We start from the raw sequence: 21,728 nt of genomic DNA, 5'->3' as shown, positions 1-21,728 counted from the left end.
AGGGAAAATGGAACAGTGTCGATGGGTCTTGGAGAAAGGAATTCAGCAAAGTCACAGTTAGTTCACTTTTCATTCCAGATTTATTCGCAATGTCAGAGGATATTTTACAGGAAAGTTTATTTTAAAGTTAACAGAAGTGAGTATAACGCCTGAGGTCACATTGAGAACAGAACACATGCGCTCTAAGTTGGTAAACTGTATGTACCACTGGAACATAGATCAGAAAGAGAAAACAGCGGCTTAACGGAAAGGGAAGGGAACAATAGTGAATAAGGAATGAGAAAAGTTACTTAATTACAATTGAAATCCTAACTCCAGGGAAATTAGATGCTACAATTACATTACAACCATTATCATCTCGCACATTTCATACAGGGAAACGGAAATACTGTTACAGGTTCGGTTACAGATTCGCGATCACCAAGAGAACATATTTTAAATTGGAATACAGAGATCTTAATGAACAGCTGAGGAAAAGCTACTGGGTCCGAAATTCAACCGATCACTTGATCTGTAAAAGAGGGAGAAAATAATGAAGTAGATGTTTATGATCTGGTGCATTTATGTTATAGTTTTTAATTGTTGAAACATTTAGAAAGTTTTCAAACCGCTTCTGTCAGATTGTAGTGTTAGTGGATTGAATCTTCTCACCTTCACCAGAGTGACGGCAGTGCTGTAGAAAATGCTCAGGAAGAACAAGACAATGAATGTGGAAGCGGTTGTCCAGATGTTCCCGTTATCGTCCTCATTTTCTTCAATCCACATGCGGTCTGTGGAATCTGCAGGGATAGAACCGAGAAATTTTAATTACATTCTTATTAATCGAGGGTGTCTTGCTGTTTTTTTATATATATATTAATTGTATTGTATCTTCCTCAAGCAATTGGTTTGTTCTCTAATTCAATTTTCAATACATATCTATTAATGAATTAGTGACTCTCAGCAATCTCTGTCTGTTACTAACTCCACAGCTGTTCTCACTTTACATTCCTCATCCTTTCCCTATTGGAAAACGTGTTCTTTTCCCCTTCGACACCAGTTTATTTTGGAACAAATTTCGTACTGACCTATCTTTTGATTATATTATGATGGAAATTGCAGGAGGTTTACCAATTGTTAACAATTATTTTAATGATAGGTACTGATAGCTACTAATTCCGAGACTCTGAACTCTGTAAGATATCTTTTGTGAATTTTCATCTTATTTGTTTATTTGTGATGGGAATGTTTGGCATATAATTAACTTAAATCAATTTACAATTAAGAACATTGCTTCAGTGTGTTTCCTGGGTCTTTATGTGCTCCCAGAAATTTTTGGAAGATGTGTCCGTTAACAAAATATATTTGTATTATTCTTTCGTCTGTAGCTTGGCATTTGCCTTTGTTTTTTAATATTTGCATATGTGTGCAGGAGTATCTCTTGCTCTGCCTTTAACTGTGTTTATGTGCCATGTTATATGAGGGTTGATGTGTGTGTTCATGTGGCATGAGTGTTGATATGCTTATTTATGTGTGGCGCTCCTGTGTGTGTATGTTTGTTCATTTGTAAATGTGTGTGTATCAGTGTGTTAATGTGACTTTATGCGTTAATCTTTATGTTCAATTATTAATGTCTGTGTTAAAGAGTTTGTTTATTTCCATGCCTGTTAATATATCTGATATTGTGCCTTTTTATATTCTATGTTGGCTATGTTAATAATGGTGACCCCATGAGCGTGTGAGTATGTTAAGGTGTGCGTTTATGTATGCGTTGATGGATATTTATAACGATGTGTTTATGTATGTTTACGTGTCCATGTGTACTAAAGCGTGTGTTTATGTTTTTGTTTTTTTATGAGTGCGTGAATATATTCAGTTGTTTCTTGTTCTGTGTTTCTGAAAATGTTAGGTCTGATCATCTGTGTGTCTGTGTGCCCGTGTGTCAATGTTTTAATGTGTTTGTAGAAATGCCTATGTAAGTGTATTATTGTGTGTGATAGTGTGTCTTTAGATCTATATTGTTGTGTTCATTGAAGCATAGTAATGAACATGTTCATGTGTATGTTTACATGTCCTGTATGAGTCTGCAAACGGGGTTGTGTACATCTGTATTTGTGTCTGTTGTGTGTGTATATATGCATATGTGTTTGTGTGCGTACACATGTTTGTAAGTGTGTGACTGTGAGGGCATGTGTGTGAGAGAGTATCTGCGTTTTTAGGTGTGCGCGTGTGTGTGTGTGTGTGTGTGCGTGTCTGTGTGCATGTGTGTGTGTGTGGTGTTTGTGTGTGCACCTGTGTATGTATGTGTGTTTGACTGTTTGCTGAGTGTGTGTGTATATTTGTGAGTATGTGTTTGCATATGTGCATGTTTGTGGTGTTTTACTGTGAGTGTGCATGACTGCATGTTTTCTGTGTATATATGTGCTCTTGTGAGTGTGTGTGTGGGTTTGTTTGTGTGTATGCCTGTGTGTTTGCCTGTGTATGTTTATTAGTGTGTGGGTCAGTGTTTGCATGTGCATTTGTGTGTGCTTGTGTGTGTGGCTCTGTGCATAAGCATCTGTGTGTATGTATGCTGGTGCTTGTGTACGTATGTGTATGTGTGTGTGTGTCAGTCTGTGTGTGTGTGTGCGTGTATGCGTGTGTGTGTTTGTGTATGTGTGTCTCTTTTTCCTTGTGTGTGTATGAACCTGTGTGTGTGTGGAAATGTGTGTAAGTATATGCGTGTGTGCGTCTGTGTGTGTGTGTGTGTGTGTTTCTGTGTGCCTGTGTATGTTTGTGTGTGTGTGTGTGTGTGATCTTCTGCCTGTGTGTGTGTTTGTGGGTGTATATTTATCAGCGTGTGGAGGTGTGTGTTTACACGTGTCTTTTGATTGTGTGACTTTTTTGTATATGTATGTGTGTGTGTGTGTCTGTGTGTGCGCTTGTGCGCAGGTGTGTGTGCTTGTGCGTGGGTGTGTGTATATGCTTGTGTGATTGTGTGTGCTTGTGTGTGTGCGAGTGTGTCTTTGTCTCTATGTATATATGTGTGTTTGTGTGTGTGTCTGTCTGCCTGCAAGTGGATGCCTGTGTGTGCCTGTATGTGTGCTCGTTTATGCATGTGTTTGAGTGTCTGTAAGTGCGTGTGTGTACGCATATCTGTGTCAATGTCTGTGTGTGTGTGTGTGTATGTGAATGTGTGTGCTTGTTTATGTATGTTTGTGTGTGTGTGTGTGCCTCTCTGTCTGTCTGTGTGCTTTTGTCTGTCTGTGTGTATGTCAGTCTGTGTTTATGTGTTCGGGCATGTGTGCATGATCTAGTGGTGTGTGTGTGTGTGCTTGTTTATGTATGTTTGTGTGTGTTTGCGTTTGTGTGTGGATGTGTGTGCTTGTTTATGTATGTTTGTGTGTGTGTGTGTGTATGTGTGTGTTTGTTTATGTATGTTTGTGTGTGTGTGTGTGTGCGCCTCTGTGCCTGTCTGTTTGCTTTTGTCTGTCTGTGTGTATGTCAGTCTGTGTTTATGTGTTCAGGCATGTGTGCATGATCTAGCGGGTGTGCGTTTGTGTGTGTGTGTGTGTGTGTGTGCGTGTGTGTGTGCCTACCTTTGTGTACGTGCGTGTATGCAATTTTGTTTGTGTCCGCGTATGCGCTTGTTCGTGCTTGTGTCTGTATGTGTGCATATTTGTGTGTGTTTGAGAGAGAAATTGAGTCAGAATGTGTGTGTGCTTCTTTGCCTTTGTGTGTGCTTATAAGCTTGCGTCAGCATGTGGCTGCGTGTGTCTGTGTTTGTTTGTGTGTGTGTGTACCTTTATGTACCAGTGTGTGCATTATTTCTGTCAGTGTCTGCATGTGCGTGTGTTTGTCTCTGTGTCTCTCTGTGTGTGTTTGTCTCTGAGATGGAGAGAGACATCTTGTTTCAGAATGCATGAGTGTCTTTGTTGTGTGTGTGTGTGACCTTCTGCCAGGGTGTGTGTGAGTGTGTCTTTGAGAGATTGTGTGTGCGCGTGTGTGAGAGAGTCTGCGTGTGTGTGTGTGTGTGTGTGTGTGCGCGTGTGTTTGTGTTTGCGAGTTTGTGTGTGTGTGTATTTTTACGTACCAGTGTGTGTGCATTTTTTCTGTCAGTGTTTGTGTGTGCACGTGTTTGTGCCTGTGTGTGTGCTTGACTGTGAGAGAGAGAGAGAGAGATAAATCTTGTGTTTGAATGCGTGTGTGCCTTTGTTGTGTGTGTGTGTGTGTGTGTGTGATCATGTGTCAGGGTGTGTGTGAGTCTGTCTTTGTCTGTGTGTGTGTATTTGTGTGTGTGAGCCTGTATGTGTGAGTGTATTTTTATGTACTAGTGTTTGTGTGTATTTTTTTCCTGTCAGTGTTTGTGTGTGCGTGTGTTTGTGCCTGTGTGTCTCTGTATGTGTTTGTCTGGGAGAGAGAGAGATCTTGAGTCAGAATGCATGTGTGCCTTTGTTGTGTGTGTGTGCGTGTGTGTGTTTGTTTGTGAGTCCGTGTGTGTGTGTGTTTGTGTGCGTGTGTGTTTATGAGCTTGTGTCAGTGTTGTGCTTTTTTTATTATTTTTCCACATATCTCTGAACATGAAAAACGTGGCCTGACCGTGAAGGTATGATCGATGGAGAACACTATTCTCTTTTCTGTGAATGAATGTGTTTTCTGTGGGGTTCAATGAGACATCAAGCGATAGAATGCAAGAATTAAACAGAAGTACCCAGAAACATTAGGAACATAACTGGAAAAATGGGAAGGATTGAATCAGCAGTTCAGTTTTGGATTATGAGAAATCATTGGCATCTTATGATTCACAAGAACAGGAGATTGAAAAGCGTTTCAAAGATATCATGTTGCACCATGATTGCCATGATTGAAGATTACAATATGAGCGCAGGAATCTAGAAGCCGCCTTGTACCTGAACCCATATCATAGACAGCTGTTCACTTCTAAACCCTCTGCTCTGGGAGTTTAGTGAGTTAATGTTCCCCTCTCCACTCCCTCTCGTTGGCTAAACAATTTCCCCTCCGGTTGTCTCTGTTGGGGAGGTGCTGGTACATTGCGTTAACTAATGCCGTCCCCTCTTTCTATGTTGGTTAAGTGGAGTAACATTTAGCGTTCCCGTGTGACCCTCACTTCAGTTCCCAGTGGGTGCGATGCGGCAACTTCCAGCTGGTAGAACTTTGAATGGATGGACATTAAACAGGAACAACGGGATCTAAATGCTGCTGCTGTGTGTGCTGGTGGGAAATGGGACATTGTCAGAATTCACCTCAGCGAGGGGCAAGTTGGTGAAGTAACTTTGCAGAATTCTGTAATGGATGAGAATTATTCTGTCTCTAACCCAGGGTGTATCTGAGCTGGGTGCACTGATTGTACAAGACTCGGGTCTGAGACCTGTAAATTCCCGACATCAACTAAACAGGCCTAACATTAGCAAAACTAGAAAACACAATTAATTAAGTAGCTGTGTATTTAATTCACAATTGGAGGAAAATACATTATTATTTCTACTAAAGTACGAAATGTAAGCGATAGATTCTCATTGACATGAATTAACGGTGTCCATCAGTGCAAGGGAAATATTCACAAAACTCGGTTTACCGCTGGATTTATCAACCGTTCTGTTGATGATCTTCAAGGGAATCGCTTCATGTCCCACCACACAGGAGTAAGAAGCGCCGCTGGCCCACTCCTCCGCTGCAATGGATAACAGGCTGTACATGAAGAAGGAGTTATTGCCGTTCTCCGCCATCACCTCGGTGTTCTTGTAGTTCCCCGGATTCACCGGCTTGTCATTGACGGTCCACTTGACGAAGATCTCTCGGGGGGAGAAACCTCTCACTAAGCAGCTGAGGGAGATGAATCTCTGAGCGGAGACATCTTCAGCTGGGGGCAGGAGGACAGAGACGGATGGTTCCCGCGGATATTTAGCTGCAAAAAATTTACAATAAATGTCAAAAAAAAAACTGGAGAATTCCAGAGAAAATGACACCGGTGGTTAGATTGTGAGAGAAATGTGTTTTGTTTTGACTTTTCAAGATCTCCATTTTCCACTTTAGGGTCTGACCGGCTTTCTAGCTCGGAGCAGATGTGGATGCAATCATTTACGATGAGAATATGCGGGATTGGACTGGAAAGTTTCATCAGTAACAGGCCATTCGGCGGAACGGTTCTGTGCTGGTGTCTAAACTGCACACCAAGCTCCTCCCACCTTATATCATCAAACCCTGCAGTACAGTTTCTTGTTCATTCACCTACTTATGAATTTACTGCTGGAATGCTTCATGTACGGGCCTAGGGATTTTAGTTAGTGGAATTACCAATCAGACTAGCTCATTAATGCACTGTACACTAATTATTGGTTCTTAAACTTACACTGGGAATTTGCACACTGGCTCACTTATTGATTCATTCTCACCACTTACGTTCTTCCTTGTGGATGGAATTTCTTAAAGGAGTCGGCAGATCCTGATGGCTCACCACGCAGTAGAACTCAGCCCCACTCAGCCAGGCTTGTGTTGAGATGTTCAGGTTGCTGACCACGCTGTTAGGATCCTTTCCCGGCTGGACAGCAATCTCTGATTTCAAAGGCTTCTGCTCTTGTGTCCAGGATACGAGGACTCCATAAGGGGCGTTACTCACGATGCAGGTTAAGGTCACTGTCGCCTCCAGTAAGACCTGTTCTATTGGCGGTGGCTGTAGAGTAATTACGGGATCGGTGCAGTCGGAAACTGTGAAGCAGAAATGAATGTCAACCAAAACATCATCATCAGAATCAGAAATCCAGTTTTCAGCTTTCACTCTCACGACGGGAATATTTATTTGACCTGCCGCTGCCGTGTTAACGCCTTCATTATTTGAAGGTCAGTGACTTTCAATAATTCCGGGAGACTCCATAACATTCCCTGCGTATTTCCAGCCAGAACCACTGGGAATGACTAAACCAAATGCCGGTCGAACAATGCGAATAAATTCAGGTACAATTGTTTTATAGACAGATTATCACTCGTCCCGAAATCAAGGAATCAGAGAATGATAGAATGCTCACTGCACAGGAGGAGACCATACAGCTCTCTATGTCTCTCTGTAAGAATAATGTGCGCCTTAACCCATTTATCCTCCCCGTTCTGTCACGTGCGATAACATTTTCAAAAAAAAAAATGTTAATCTCTTTTTTTGAAATGTCAATTGATTCCCAGCCTCAGAAATTCTTGGGGTAAATGAAAGTGATAATATTTCACAGTGTGAGGAAAATATTGCCAAAATCCCCTTGCTCAGAATTTTTCTATCTCTAATTTGGAGGACTAAACTCTTTCTCCCCTTTTCCAATTTCATTAATTAACCGAAACACCGGAATTCGATCACTCATTAGACTCTTGTACTCAAAGGAATGCAGCCGAGACGATGCAAACTGATATCAGAGCTGCTCAATCTGAAAACAGCAGCAGAAATAAAGTGCACATCTTTGTCGGAATTGAAGTCGTGGGCAATTACCAGTAAAGGCCTGCAGACACCGATCCTACTCACAATATGAACAATCATTTTCGGATAAAACTAAAACCAATGACTCCTCACTCACTATCCAACTTTTGAACAAAATGTCACCGTGTTTTGTGAGTTGATGGAATCCTGGACACCGGGAGATTCGGATTCAGAAAGAACATGGGTTCAATCCCCACTCCAGATGTTTGAACACAAGTGTAGCTTCTGATACCAGAAATGTAGTACTGATCGAGTACTGTATTGTGAGAGGTACCAACTTCAACATCAACTGTTAAGGCCCGGGACTGCCTGCTTTCTCAGTGTGACATCACATTTCCCCAAATTCTCCCACGTTTTGCGTCGTCCACAAACCATTAAACTGTCCCCTGCAAACCAAGATCTAGATCATTTATATATATAAATATTTATCCACTTAGCTATTGTCCCTTTAATTCCATGATCTATAACTTTCCTCACAGGTCTGTGGTGTGGCACTGTATCGAAAGCCTTTTGGAAGTCCATATAGACCACATCAACGGCCTTGCCCTCATTAACCATCTCTGTTACTTCTTGAAAAAACTCCAGCAAGTTAGTTATACAGGATTTTCCTTTAATAAATCCATGATGACTCTTCCTAATCAATCTACATTATCCCATATGATATTAATTCCATCCGGAATAATTGTTTCCAGAAGTTTCCACACCACCGAAGTTAAACTGACTCGTCTGTAATTGCAGGACAGACTTTTATAAACTTTGTTGAACAAGAGCGTAATATTTGCAATTCTCCAGTCCTCCAGAACCTCCCCCAAATGCAGGGAACGCTGAAAAATTATTGTCAGTGTCTCTGCAATTTCCACTCTCACTTCCTTCAGTACTATTGGACGCATCTCACCCGGTCCCGGTGCCTTATCAACTTTAAGTGCCAACAGCTGATGCAATACCTCCTCCTTATCAATTTTAAACCCTTCTAGTGACTGAGTTTCCTCCTCTGTCACCATGGCCTGGGCAGCATCTATCTCGTAAGTAAAGACAGCTGCAAAGTATTCATTTAACACCTCAGCCATGCCTCTTGCCTCTATGTGTAAATCTCCTTTTTGATCCCTAATTGGCCTATTCCTCCTTTTACAACCCTTTTACGATTCATATGCTTATGGAATACTTTGGGATTTCCTTTTATGTTAGCTGTCAGTCTTTTTTCATAATCTCTCTTTGCTTCTCGTATTTTCTTTTGCACATCCCTTCTGAACCTTCTGTATTCAGTTTGGTTCTCAAATGTATTTGCTTCCCGGCATCTGCTGTAAGCAAACCTTTTCTTCCTTAACTTAATTTCTATCTCCATTGCCATCCAGTGAGCTCTGGATTGGCTTCTCCAGACCTTCCCTTTTGAGGGAACATACTTTGACTGTGCCGAAACCATCTCATCTTTGAAGTTAGCCCATTGTTCAGCTACTGTTTTTCCCACCAACCTTTGGTTCCAGTCTATCAGGCCCAGCCCCATTCTTGCCCCATTGAAGTCCGCTCTCTGCAAGTTGACTATTCTTACCCTGGATTGATCAATGTGATTTTCCACCGTCATCCTAAACCTTATGATACAATGATCACTGTCCCCTAAATGCCCCCCTCCTGTCAGTTTATTTACTTGGCCCACCTCATTCCCAAGAACGATGTCAGGCAGTGCCTCCTTTCTTCTTGCACTGGACACACACAGCTGTAGGAAATTCTCCAGAGTATAATCTAGGAATGCTGCTCCCTCACTGCCCCTTATGGTACCACTATCCCAGTATATATTCGGGTAATGAACCCCTCTCCCCTCCATTATAACTACTCGAAGATGTTTGCACCTCTCTGTTATTTCCATGCTCCTCTCCATCTTCCCACTGGCTATTGCGGTCTATACATTACACCCAGCAATGTAATTGCACCCTTCTTATTCCTTTGCTCCAGCCAAATTGGTTCTGTCCTTGAATCGCCTGACACATTGTTTTCTCCAGTATTGCAATACTCTCCTTAACCAAAAACGCCACGATCACCCGCCCCTTTTCTATGCCCTTTCCTGTCTTTTCTGAACATCTTGTAACCACGAATATTTAACACCCAATTCTGCCCTTCCTTAAGATAACCATTATCTCCGTTATTGCCCTAACATTATAATCCCACAAGACAATCTATGACAGTAACTCCCAAATGTTATTAACTATACTCCGTGCATTCACACACATGCAATGTAACGCTGATTTAGGCTTCATTGCATGCTCCCTTCTCCTGACTCCATCTATTAACTGACTATACCCTCTTTTAGTGTTAGCTGCCTCTCCGAGAATTGAATTACCCTGGTATTACTCTCTGACATTCTCCCGTTGTTCCCAAGCGCCTCCTGAGTTACTTTGAACCATCCCCAGCAGCAAAACCAATAATGTTATTTAGTTCTAAAATCCAAATATTGCTGGAAATCTGAATAAAAATGTAAAGAAAACGTTCGAAATGCTTAGCTAAAGTGTGTCTGTTTGCTGGACAACATGTGGCCCTCAACATACAGAATGAAATTAATTAATAAATAAATAAATCCAGTCAGCATCATGTCCCAGTTTACAGGAAACTGTTGTACAGCAAATCGCTGTTGAATATTCTACTTTACGACAATGAGCACATTTTCACGGTCATTCATTGGCTGTTAAGTGTTTTAGGACAATCTGATGCTGGTAAAGATGCTATGTAAATGATAAGATTACTTCAGTGTGTTTTTGTTTCGTTTGAAAGGAAATGCAAACGGACAAATTGGCAAATGGGAGACATTCTCTGAATTTTAATCATTCCAAAGTAATTCTTGGCTTGGACAGAGATTGGCACCAAGAATGGCCTTGAAATTTCTCGGGTTGTGTCTCTTACCATCAGGTTTGGTGATGTTTCGGCTTTGAGTGACCCCTTTATGAGTGACCAGGCAGGTATAGAGCGTGTGACTGAACCAGTCACCAGCGGGGAATGTCAGCCGACTGGTCGCCGAGAAGTTCCTGTTTACTTCAAAGCCGGGAGAGGTGACGAAGCTCGAGTCCATGGCCTGTCCATTCTTCAGCCACTTCACGTTGATTGAATTTGGGCGGAAATCAACGATTGAACAGACGATGGTTGCAAATCTGCTGCTTGTGATTTCGTCACTGGGACTCACGGTGAGGAGAACAGTTGGATGATGCACCACAATATCTGCAAGAAAATTCATATTATTTGGAAATAATTTTGCTTCAAACCAAACAATTAAAAACTGTAAAACTATTTACATAAAATCCACAGGACAGAACCAGGCCAGCCGGCCCCATAGTTCAATGCTGGAGTTTAGGATCCACAAGAACTTCCTCTCGCTCTACTTCATCTTGCAGTATAAAAACCACCTTCTTTACAATCTCCCTCATGTATCTATTAAGATTCCCCTGAATAGGGTCTCAGTAACGTCTCACCTACAAGAAGTCCCACATTCTGCTCATCCTTGGTGTAAAGAAGATTCAGATTTGCTAATTGTTTTTTTTTAACATTCTGTTGTAAACATGAGCTCTAATTCTTGTGTAATCTATCAAATTATTTCAGAAGTCTGAGGACCTTTATTCGGTCACACCACAGATTTTTATTTTGTAGAGAATAGACCACCAGCCTATTCACTGTTACTTGACAGATGTAATCTATCAGCTCTGGTATTGTCCTTGTAAGTAGTTTAGCTGCTGATGCAACGCCCCTGTAGCATTCCCCTTACGTGGAAACCAGAACTACATACAGTATACTCGGTGTGATATGGAGGGGATAACTGCACACAGTACACCTATTGTGATGTGGAGACCTTAATTATACACAGTACACTACGTTGTGATGTGGAGAACAAAACTGTCCACAGTACAATAACTGTGATGCGGAGACCAGAGCTGTCCATATCACACTAAGTGTGATGTGGAGGCCAGAACTCTACACAATCCACTAAGTGTGATGTGGAGAATACAGGTATCCACAATACACTAAGTGTGATATGGGCACCTGAACTATACACAATGAATTGGGCTGTACTTGAATAACCATTGGGAAACTCTTTTGAGTTATCAACAGTCACAGATTGCAACCCTTTCGAGTACAATCACAGTTCTTGGTTTCCGGGAGTGGGACATGAACCCACAACCCTCTGATTCAAAGGCGAGGGTGCTATGGGCTGAGCCACAGCTGACACCTCCCCTGAACTATACACAATACTCTCACTCCATTCTAACCCATGTGATGCAGAATTTGAACATAACTCATTTGCTGACCACGTTTACCATTCACCCAGCCCCGGCCCTGCCGCCCTGAGCATCCCACAACACGAACCTGGCATTTCCTTCACCCAGACCGACCCGCTCCGTCGAACCTCGCAGTAGATTGTGCTGCTTCCCACCTCTGATTCGGTGATGGTTAACTGGCTGCTCAGGGTGTGGGTTCCCTTCTTGTTCAGCACTGATGGGTAAGTCTTCAATCCAGCTGTGATCGTCTCTTGATCTTTCTTCCAGGAAACGCTGGTGATTTCGGGGGAGTAGTCCGCAGCCAAACAGCAGTAGGTCACGGAGCCGGCAGTGTTTGCTTGTTCACAGGAGGAGAGCAGAGCGTAGAGGGTGGGGGCAGACGGTGTTGCTGGGAATGAAGAGTCAATTGAACAAGTTAAAAATTTGATTCGGGCTTATGAAATAAGCAAATTGTTCGAAGTTTAATATTAGTATCATTTATTTCCAAAATATCCTCGTCATAAACTGCATTTAGGAGTTCATATGCCCGACGGGACACGCCGCCATGATGGCCAGTCTTGTGCACAAGATGAGGCACAAGTCGGAAAAGGGAAATATTGCCCATGAGACCACATTATGGCGAGTTAAATAAGGCATAATGTAAGCTGGGCTTCCTCCAGCCCTTGCTCCTCTGTTGAGGAAAACATCAATCATTCCTCAAACACTTCTACTTTACATCCTTCCACATTATTTCCACTGAGCTTTCGCTTAAATTATTTTACTATCAACCTCTTATCAGCAGCAAATGACTGTTTTAATGCAGCAACATTTAGCTATCTCTGGGCCAGGATGGCCGATTATCTTCCATGAAGGACATCAGTGGGCCAGAGGGGTTTTTACACTAATCTATTCTAGTTTCATGATCAACATGTTGTTGTTTTCAGGGGATAAACTTAGATGATGCTTGGCAGCATTTGCTCTAAAGATTCTGTAACTCCGACCGGTGGATCGACTAGCTTCATTACTTACAGACACACTTTTAGCACTTTTATAAAGCATGACCCAGAGTTGTTCAATGAGACTATTTGATAGCATGGACGGTTGGATTTCGGCCAATCACAATTCTGAATTAACTCTCCAAAGCTGCCAATGCTCAATGATGTTTACAAATAATCCATTATTATCAGCTATCTTGGTTAGATAAACAGATAGATAGATAGAGAGCTAAAGAGATCGGTATATAGATAAATAGACAAACAGATAGATAGATATATAGATCGATAGAGGTATAGAAGGGGAGAGAGAAACAGGCAGATAAACAGATGGATAGATAGATAGAGAGAGAAATAGATAGAGAAAGAGATAGAGAGTGATAGAAAATAGAGAGAGAGAGAGAGAGACAGGCAGAAAGACAAGATAGGCAGATAGATAGATAGACAGACAGACAGACAGACAGACAGACAGACAGACAGACAGACAGACAGACAGACAGACAGACAGACAGACAGACAGACAGACAGATAGATAGATAGATAGATAGATAGATAGATAGATAGATAGATAGATAGATAGATAGATAGATAGATAGATAGATAGATAGATAGATAGATAGATAGACAGATAGACCGATTAATATATCGATCTTTGCATCGATAGATGGAAAAATGGATGCATGAATGCATACTTGTTCAGAAAAAGGCGTTTCATCTACACTGCACTATCAAATGTTCACAGTTCACAGACTGTACTGATTAGGTACAAGAGAGAAGAACATTGAAGTTCCACATCAAACCCTAGTAAAGCCCTTAGAACAAGAGTAAAACTGCTTCTATGATAGTTCATCAAATGTTCTTAGGGTAGTTGGAATCAGGTTGTGCATTGAGTTAAGTTAAATTCATGTTTTCCAGCTTTCATTCCCACCGTAGTTTGCATTAGATAAGGAGTAAGGCACCATACTGTCCATTTAAGTTGCACAATTTATTTCCAGATTCGATCTTATCGCAGAAGGTAACGTTACAGTCACTTCCTTCAACTGTCCTGAAATTGAACTTTAGATCAGGTCAATCTGATTGAAATATTATCTGTTATTGAAAATGTTTAATCATCAACCCTTCATCAGAAAATTAGCTTTTTTTTAGAATGAAATGTACGTTAAATTAACGATCTGCTACTTCATTGGAGGAATTGAAGCATTTAATTTTACATATCTAATTCGGAGCACTCGCGCCCAATGTGTTTGATACTCGTTAAAGTTCCTAGAACATTGACAGTGCCAACACGCTCATGTCAGATACAGAACAGGTGAGTTATACTAAAACTCTCTTTGCACAGTCCTGTAAAGCGATGTATTTCAGGGATAGTAATGGTGGGATGCATTCTAAAAAGCCCCCTATTCCGCATTGTTAGTTAAAACTTACGCTTAGACTGGACCATCAACAAACCAGCGGCTCTGATACAGCAAACACTGAACAGGAAAAATATCTTTCTACACTTTGCATTCCTTCTGAATTCCACAAACTGGGATACTGATCTTATTTCTGAGACACCTTCTCAAACTTAAGAACAGACTCGCATCTTTCTCGGATATACAAACTTCTTAAATAAATGGTTCGAAGTTAATTCCCTGAAATACAGGAGAATGAACCAGAAAGTTCACAAACAGCCAGAAGGCTCACGCTTCTCGCACAGTGACCACGCACATAGAAACAGAACAGACATAAACAATGCAAAAAACATTCTATTAAAGATAGATTTCTCCAGTGTCCATTAATCCGTTTGAATAGATTAAAACTTTTTTAAATTTATGACCACGTCACTTTTTTGAAATTATTCTGATTCTAAATTGAAAAACTCCTTTTGACGGGCCTCAATTTCTCTCTGTCTGTGTACAGTTTTCACAACAGTCTTAGAGTTAGTTTGGCTGAGAACAGGTTCATCAAAATAATTTACATTCAGGGTAATTTATGTCTATAAAGGGACATTGTAACAGTGCAAGAATTTAACAAATCAGGAAATATTTACACTGAACTCCGATTATTCATTGACATAATTTCAGAATTATGTGTAACCATTGAAACTGCTGAGGCAAAACACGAAGGTAATTAATTAAATTGTACACCAACATTCAATGGAGCTGAAGGCAGCTGAGTAAGAAACATGTTACTTTCCAAGTTAATTGAAAATAATTTTTAAAATTCTCCAACCATGTGTTTTAGCTTTAATCCTGGACTCAGCGCAGGACATTTGAAAGATTTTTTTGTAATGAATTTGCACCGATCGTAGATTCTATTTTGACATTGTTGATATTTTACCTTATTATGCCAAGTTAGTTAATAATTTTATTCTTCTTCTGATTTGTCTCTTGTTAATAATAGGCTTAATTAAATTAAGGTGACACTTATTAAATTAAGCAAATAATTCCATACACTTTCGGACAAATACATTATAATACTTTTAATAAATTAAGATGATCACAAATTTATATAATGTGCTCCTGTATCTATGCCCGTGTAAGCTTTTCATGTTTGTGACTATGTTGGCACGACATAAAAGCTCTTCTGTTCTAAACGTGTATTTCACATGATAGATGTATAAGTTGTTCAAACACTATCCGGGTACTCAAATCGGTAAAAAAAAAAAATGGAGTGCAACATCCTCTAGTCACTAAAGCAGGACTCCGGAGTTTAAATATCATCCCACATTTCAACAGCAGTTTTATTTTAATAATTAAAGTAGCCCTGGCAGTTTGTCGCCATTCTCGGAGCCTCCCCTAGATAATAATACAGCCAAGCTTCGATATACCGTTCCCGTAATCCACATAATACACGTAAATGTGTTTTAAATATATAATGAAAATAAAATGCTGGGAATCTTATATAAAAACGGAAAATGCTGGCAAAACTCAGCACGTCTGGCAGCATCAGTGGAGAGAGAAACAGAGTTAACGTTTCGAATCCGTATGACTCTTCTTCAGATCTCTGCTTCTCCATGGACAGATGCTGCCAGTCCTACTGAGTAATTTTTCAGCAATTTCTGTTTAGATATATAATGCTACTTATTGAAATTAAGATCCACAACAATCAATGCAGAACTCAGAGATAACAATTCCTCTGCATCACCAGAGTCACTGAAACTCAACGAGAAAAAAGAACAACGATTTTCATGAGAATTAAATGTAGCTCCCATTTAATTCAACGCATATATCTCACAGCTTTGCAAGATTGGTTGGTGTTCTTCAATTCAAAAGTTACATTTATAATTAAGCCAACCTGCTTCAATTGCAATGTTTGTCAATCTCCAGCCTTATGCATTCTGAACTTTCTCTAAGTTTAAATAAAATTCTTGAGCGATTCATTAACTGTCAACGACGCCTCTTGCAAACTGTTTAAGATTGGTTTAGTGATAATGGTCTAAACTCAAATTGAAGGAACTACGCAGTTTGGTTGCACAGCAAAGATTCAGCAACCTGGCAGATATATTAAATTAGCTAACTGCAATTTTAAAAATGCATTTAATTGATAACTATTTAGCACTTTTCAACTTGCGTAAACCAGGGAGGAATCAATTACTTTAAAACCTCTGTTAAAACGAAACACTGCAAACTCTGTGTGTATTATCTATGTATTTAAAAACACAATGGAAGTTGTTGGAACCTCGGCATTTGTCCGGCTGATATTACTTGTTCTGCGGTCTGCAGCAGAGTTGTGGAAAGCACAGATTATCTACTAAATGTCGAGCAATACTATTTTTTATTACTGTAATCTTGGGAAATACTTCCCCAATATAATTTTTTGAGTTATATTCATTTAACTCCCCATTACAGTTCAAATTCGCTGGTTAAGTCCTTTAACATTGCAGTGTTACTTCAAGCATTAAATAGGAGCATCGGATAAAAAAATATTAATGGTTAATATTCAATTAGCACTGAAATAAAAAGGCATCAAAATATCGATCAACATTGATTAAAAAGCCTGCCTGCTATTTAACTATAGCCCTGCTTCACAATGGTTTAAACACATAGGCAACAACCTGAAGATGTGATCGACATTACATGCTGTAGAATCACCAAACAGGTCCACAAGCTTTAACTGTTCGAAGTAACCCAGGCACATATTCTCCTCAGCACTTAACACCAAATCACAACACCGAGGGACTGAATCCAACAACTGCTTAATTACCTAAGTCCTTTCAGCAGAATCAGGTGCAACATTTCAAATAAACCTCAATACATCGCACCGAAATCGCCTTTCATTGAACAAGTCATTTATTAAAATAAACAGAAACATGAAACAATGACAGAATAATTGTATTTCGATGGATCATGTTTAATGTTGATTTTCACGGTATATTTTAGTAATATCGGGGGATATTACTGCATTATAACGTGTCAAGTTGTATTAATTTAAACCTGATCCAGGCAGGAAATTTGTTAACCATCTTGTTCCTATTTATCGTAGCATTTCACTTATTTAAGGTGAACGTTCGTCAACATTATATTGATATTTTTCAGCGCAGTTGACACAAATAAACATGACAAACATTTATTTTAAAACCCATAGTTTAAAACGTCATTTTTGACCTTGATAGCACTCGGTTTCCTGTCTACAATCTTATTTCCAACGCTTTTAAACACAATGTTTTCAGTCGATTACAAAACCTGCAGCAATCAGATGTCACCGAGATTAAACATGGTAGAAACACCAAATTTTTTAACAAAACTCAGGTATTTAAAGTAAGCCAGGCACAAAGCCTCATCAGCAGATAAAAGGCAAATCACTCAAACAAGTCCATAAAATTCCAATAGCATTTTTTTTGTGGAGAAGCAGAACAATTGTTCAATCCCTTTGCAGCATAATTAAATGAAACATTGTAAACACAGAATCCACCAATGCAAAGTTTTGGTTAACACATTAATGACTAAAATAAACAGAAATATGAAACAATGAAGCAAATCCAACAGCACAGAATAAAGGCATGTTTCTTACCTGCAGTTACCGTCACCATGGTCCCTTGTCCCCAGTCCCAAATATAGTCACAGTGTTACATTCGCTGGTCTGGGTCACACAACAACCACTTCTGCACACAAGAGGAGAAATTCAATATTAGTTTAAATTCCGAGCCGAGAGGCAAAGTAAAATCATGATCGGCTTTATCAAAATAGTAAATTTGTTAAATATTTTTTAAAGTTTATAAATTATACTGTTTTTTGTGTTTCGCAGAGTAGCTCAGGATCATGCATTGAAATCAGCAAGCAATGGTTTAATAATTAACACACTAGCACCTCTTGAAACCTGTCAATTGGGAAGTTCCAGGCAGAGATAGGGCTTTGTTTAATATAGCTATATTGTAAAAAATCAAAATGCATTGACCCAAATGCAATCAATTAGCTCCGATGAGGTTTTTTCATTAACAGTAACGGCTGTGCCAACCAGTTGTATCACTGTGAGACGCACCGTGTCAGAAACTGTGGCGGACAGTTAAATGTGAAATACAGAGATTCAAATCCATAGCGGACTGAGAAAACTGATTCTGAATACTGTATGAATACATCATTGTGATATTTCAGTTATTACTCTTCATTATGTTTATAAAGCGGATCGAAATACGCCTTTAACATCTGTGCCCCTATTTAGCAAGATAATCAAAATTAATTAAAACGAAGGCATTTATACATATTTCGCAGTTCAGTGTTCCTTCATAAGCTTATTGTTGGTCATGTTCATTTTCTTTGACTTTCCTGCTGTGATACTGATCGCAGATTCGATCAAACTCCCTCTCTGGGGTATTTGTGTGAGGAGTTCGCTATACACATCACCGTGACACACTGTAGTACCACAGTGACACGCACCAGCACAAATACTGCTCTCACTCACCGATTGTTGCTATAAGAAATAAATCATTCCATGCAACAGAAGATTTTCAGATTTTGATTATAATTCATCCAAGAGTTTTACTCAGGAGCAGAACTTTGGGCTAAAATTATCCCCGTTCACATAATAACATGTAAACATTTCGATTTGTCTCCTTGTCAATTGTGCACATTCTAACCGGTAACTATGTTCTTTAATACACAGAGTTAGTCAACATTTTGTTTTTATTCTTCGCCACTTTATTGCTTTGGAAAATATAACTTTTCAGTCTAGGTTCAATCACATCTCTTAACCTATTTTGCGCTAATACTGACCTATGATTCACTGCAATTATTTCTCTGCGGTTTCTGTACGAGCTCTGGGCTTGTTCAGGTCGCTGTGAGTCTCTTGAACAGTAATACCTCGCGGTGTCTTCAGGTCTCAGATTTTTAATCTCAATGTAAGTTGTGGACGAAGTTCTTGATGGAATGATTCGACCTTCGACTCCAGGCGCGTAATACGTGGTTCCCGAGGCCTTGTAGAAAGCAAGGAGCCACTCCAGCCCTTTCCCAGGAACTTGTTTAACCCAGTGCACATAGTAGCTGTCCAGATTGAACCCGCTCACTGAACAGGACAGTTTGCGAGATTCTCCGGGCTTGGCGGTCTCTGAAGCCGGCTGGGTCAGCACGATGACGGATTGGACATCTGTTAGCGAATGGAAAAAATGTAATTACATTAAAAAAAATCAAATCAGTGAATGTTAATATCAAAACGATATCAGATAAGATGCAGACTTCTATTGTTACAATTATAAAGTCAGGAATACTCACAGGTGGAACAAGCCAAGAAGAAGCAAAGGCACAGCGCAAATCCCATCCTCAGTCTCTGGGTATAACTGACTTGGGAGCGTGACTCTCCGTCGCAGCGAAACCTGCGGATTGTGAATCAGGAGCTGAACCGCCCCGCTATTTATACCGGCTAGAGTCAAATAAGAGAGAGAGAGAGAGACAGAGCTGGAGAATGGGAGTCACTCTCCTCCCCCAGTTAACAGCCTGACTCCTCCTCTCTTTTCCTGTCTGGGACCAGCTGTATAAACAATTATTAACAATTAATATTCCGTGTTCCACAAATGTCTTTTGTTTAGATTGTCTACTTATCCTTTGGAATGAGATACTATGTGTCCAAAGCAGGTTCAGTTTTAAATTGATTCAGGGCGAATCTTTACATTCCCAATAAACACCTCACATGTGCTCAGTGTCCAATTCCTCTCAGATGTACTTAAACGTTCCCATGGAATTAGTTCGAAGATCGGGAGAGATCTCCCCTGTGCCCAGGGCCAATACTTATCACTCAGTCAACATCCTAAAATCAGATTATCTGGTGATTTATCGCAGTGCAGTGTATTGGATCTTGCTGTGCGTGCATTCACGGCCACGTTTCCTTGCACTAAGTTGGTGATTATATATTTAGAAATAGAAAATCTTCATTGTCTTTAAAGATCTTTAAGGTATCCTATGGTTGTGAACTGCACTGTGTAACTGCAAGTCTTTCTTATTTCCATTGGCCCCTATCTGTGGGACAGAAGATACAAATGTTACTGATATTTGTCCAGAGAAAGCGATGACATTTATGCAAGGACATGGAATGTTTCGGAGTATTATCACTTAATTTCAGATATAATCCATAGTCAAATGTACAGCTTCACTTTAAAACAATTCCCGGTGAATCAATTTTCCACAGGATCTCAGTTCACCAGTGTGAATATTGCTCTTTCATTTCACACTGAACGATTCTAAATGGGAGATGTTGAGATTAACACCGAGGAGTGTTTGTGTGATGAGACTGCATAGTTCAGCCGAACCCTATTTAGTTGAGAATTAAATCACTCTGCCTACCTTTCGTATTGATGTGACAAATGCATCGCACAAACCATGGGGATATATTTAGCAACGCAGATAAAACAATATTGACCAGGCTGAAACCACTAAACCAAACTTATATTCAGAGATTTGGGGCATCACGAGTTTGATTTTTTTTTGATGTTGTTACTTTTCACCAAGGAAGAGAAATCATTGAATTTATGGTGATATTAAAGCAGTTGTGTTCAGCTTTTCAGATGCCAACACAAACTGTACCAACAGGTTACATATGAAAATACAAAGCCTGCCATTATAATTGTATTAAAATTTCAGTGAATAATTTGAGTTGCCAGTCAGTCAGTCTCCAGATTGGGATTGTAACTCCGCCGAATGCAGGTCATTGGGTAAAGTAAAAACTTGTTAAAGGAATCAAACATTGGTATCAGTGCAGTTAATCTGTTCTTTATATCTGTGTGATACAAGCACAGCTGGCATTCCCTTCTACAGGATTGTAAAAGAACTCCGCAATTATCAGAATCAAATTGGCCTTAATTAATTAAAATCCCAAACTCATTGTATTGTTGTTGTCGCATTTATTCTGTTCTGCACGTGCCATTCACAAAACGCAGTTTCCTTAATATCATCTCAAGAGAAACACAATTTAGATCGACATTGCCTAACGATTCATTTGCTGATAAATTTATTCCAAGTTTTTTGAACAACACGTTCATCCCATATCTCTGCCCAACAGGCAGTGACAGGAATCCAGCATTCCATCATCAGGAAGGAGCGATAAGTCACATTGCAATTTACAGGAAACATCTCTGGCTGCTGTGCAGAAACTTCAACATTCAGCTTCCAGCCCGCTGATCAGAGAAAGGAAGGCAACAAGAACCCAGGTGTTAGCAAAGGAGCCTATTTATACACAGATCTGCCCAGCAAAAATATGCCCAAGCAGTCCAGGCTCATCTCCATTGGGTATATGGACTTTCATTTCGAATGAATTAATAACTTGAGATTGATTCCCAGAACCTGTATCCTCTCTGAAGTACCAGGGTGTGAATCCTAGGAATGATTATCAGAGCATGAGGCTATTGTGGCAGAAACCGAAGAAATGATTTCGAGAGCCTGGGGCCTACCTGACGCTCCAGGGATCACAGACCATGGATGTGATTCCTAGAGACTGGGGGACATTAGATGCACCAGGAAGCATAAATCCTGGGGTTAGTATCAAACACCCGGACCCAACAGACTCACCAGAGAACAAAAACGCTGGGAATTGTCCCCAGAACCTGGATTTTCTGATGTATGAGCATTTAGTTGCTCAAAACCTTGGAATTGCTTCCAGGTGCAG

General features: G+C 40.1%; 1 gene segment (V, D, J or C); it reads right to left on the bottom strand.

Moving 5' to 3' along the window:
- Positions 1-422: 422 nt before the first annotated feature.
- LOC144698564 (Ig heavy chain C region, membrane-bound form-like) lies at positions 423-17,670 on the bottom strand. The segment is given in 7 exon segments: positions 423-511; positions 652-779; positions 5,555-5,884; positions 6,379-6,684; positions 10,325-10,636; positions 11,777-12,076; positions 17,652-17,670. Coding segments are annotated over 7 exon segments (1,404 nt in total).
- Positions 17,671-21,728: the final 4,058 nt, after the last annotated feature.

This window comes from Cetorhinus maximus, chromosome 23, assembly GCF_964194155.1.
Source record: "Cetorhinus maximus chromosome 23, sCetMax3.hap1.1, whole genome shotgun sequence".
NCBI classification, from domain to species: Eukaryota; Metazoa; Chordata; class Chondrichthyes; order Lamniformes; family Cetorhinidae; genus Cetorhinus; species Cetorhinus maximus.
The sequence above is the reverse complement of the archived record's forward strand: the minus strand, read 5'-3'. Positions and strand labels throughout refer to the sequence as shown.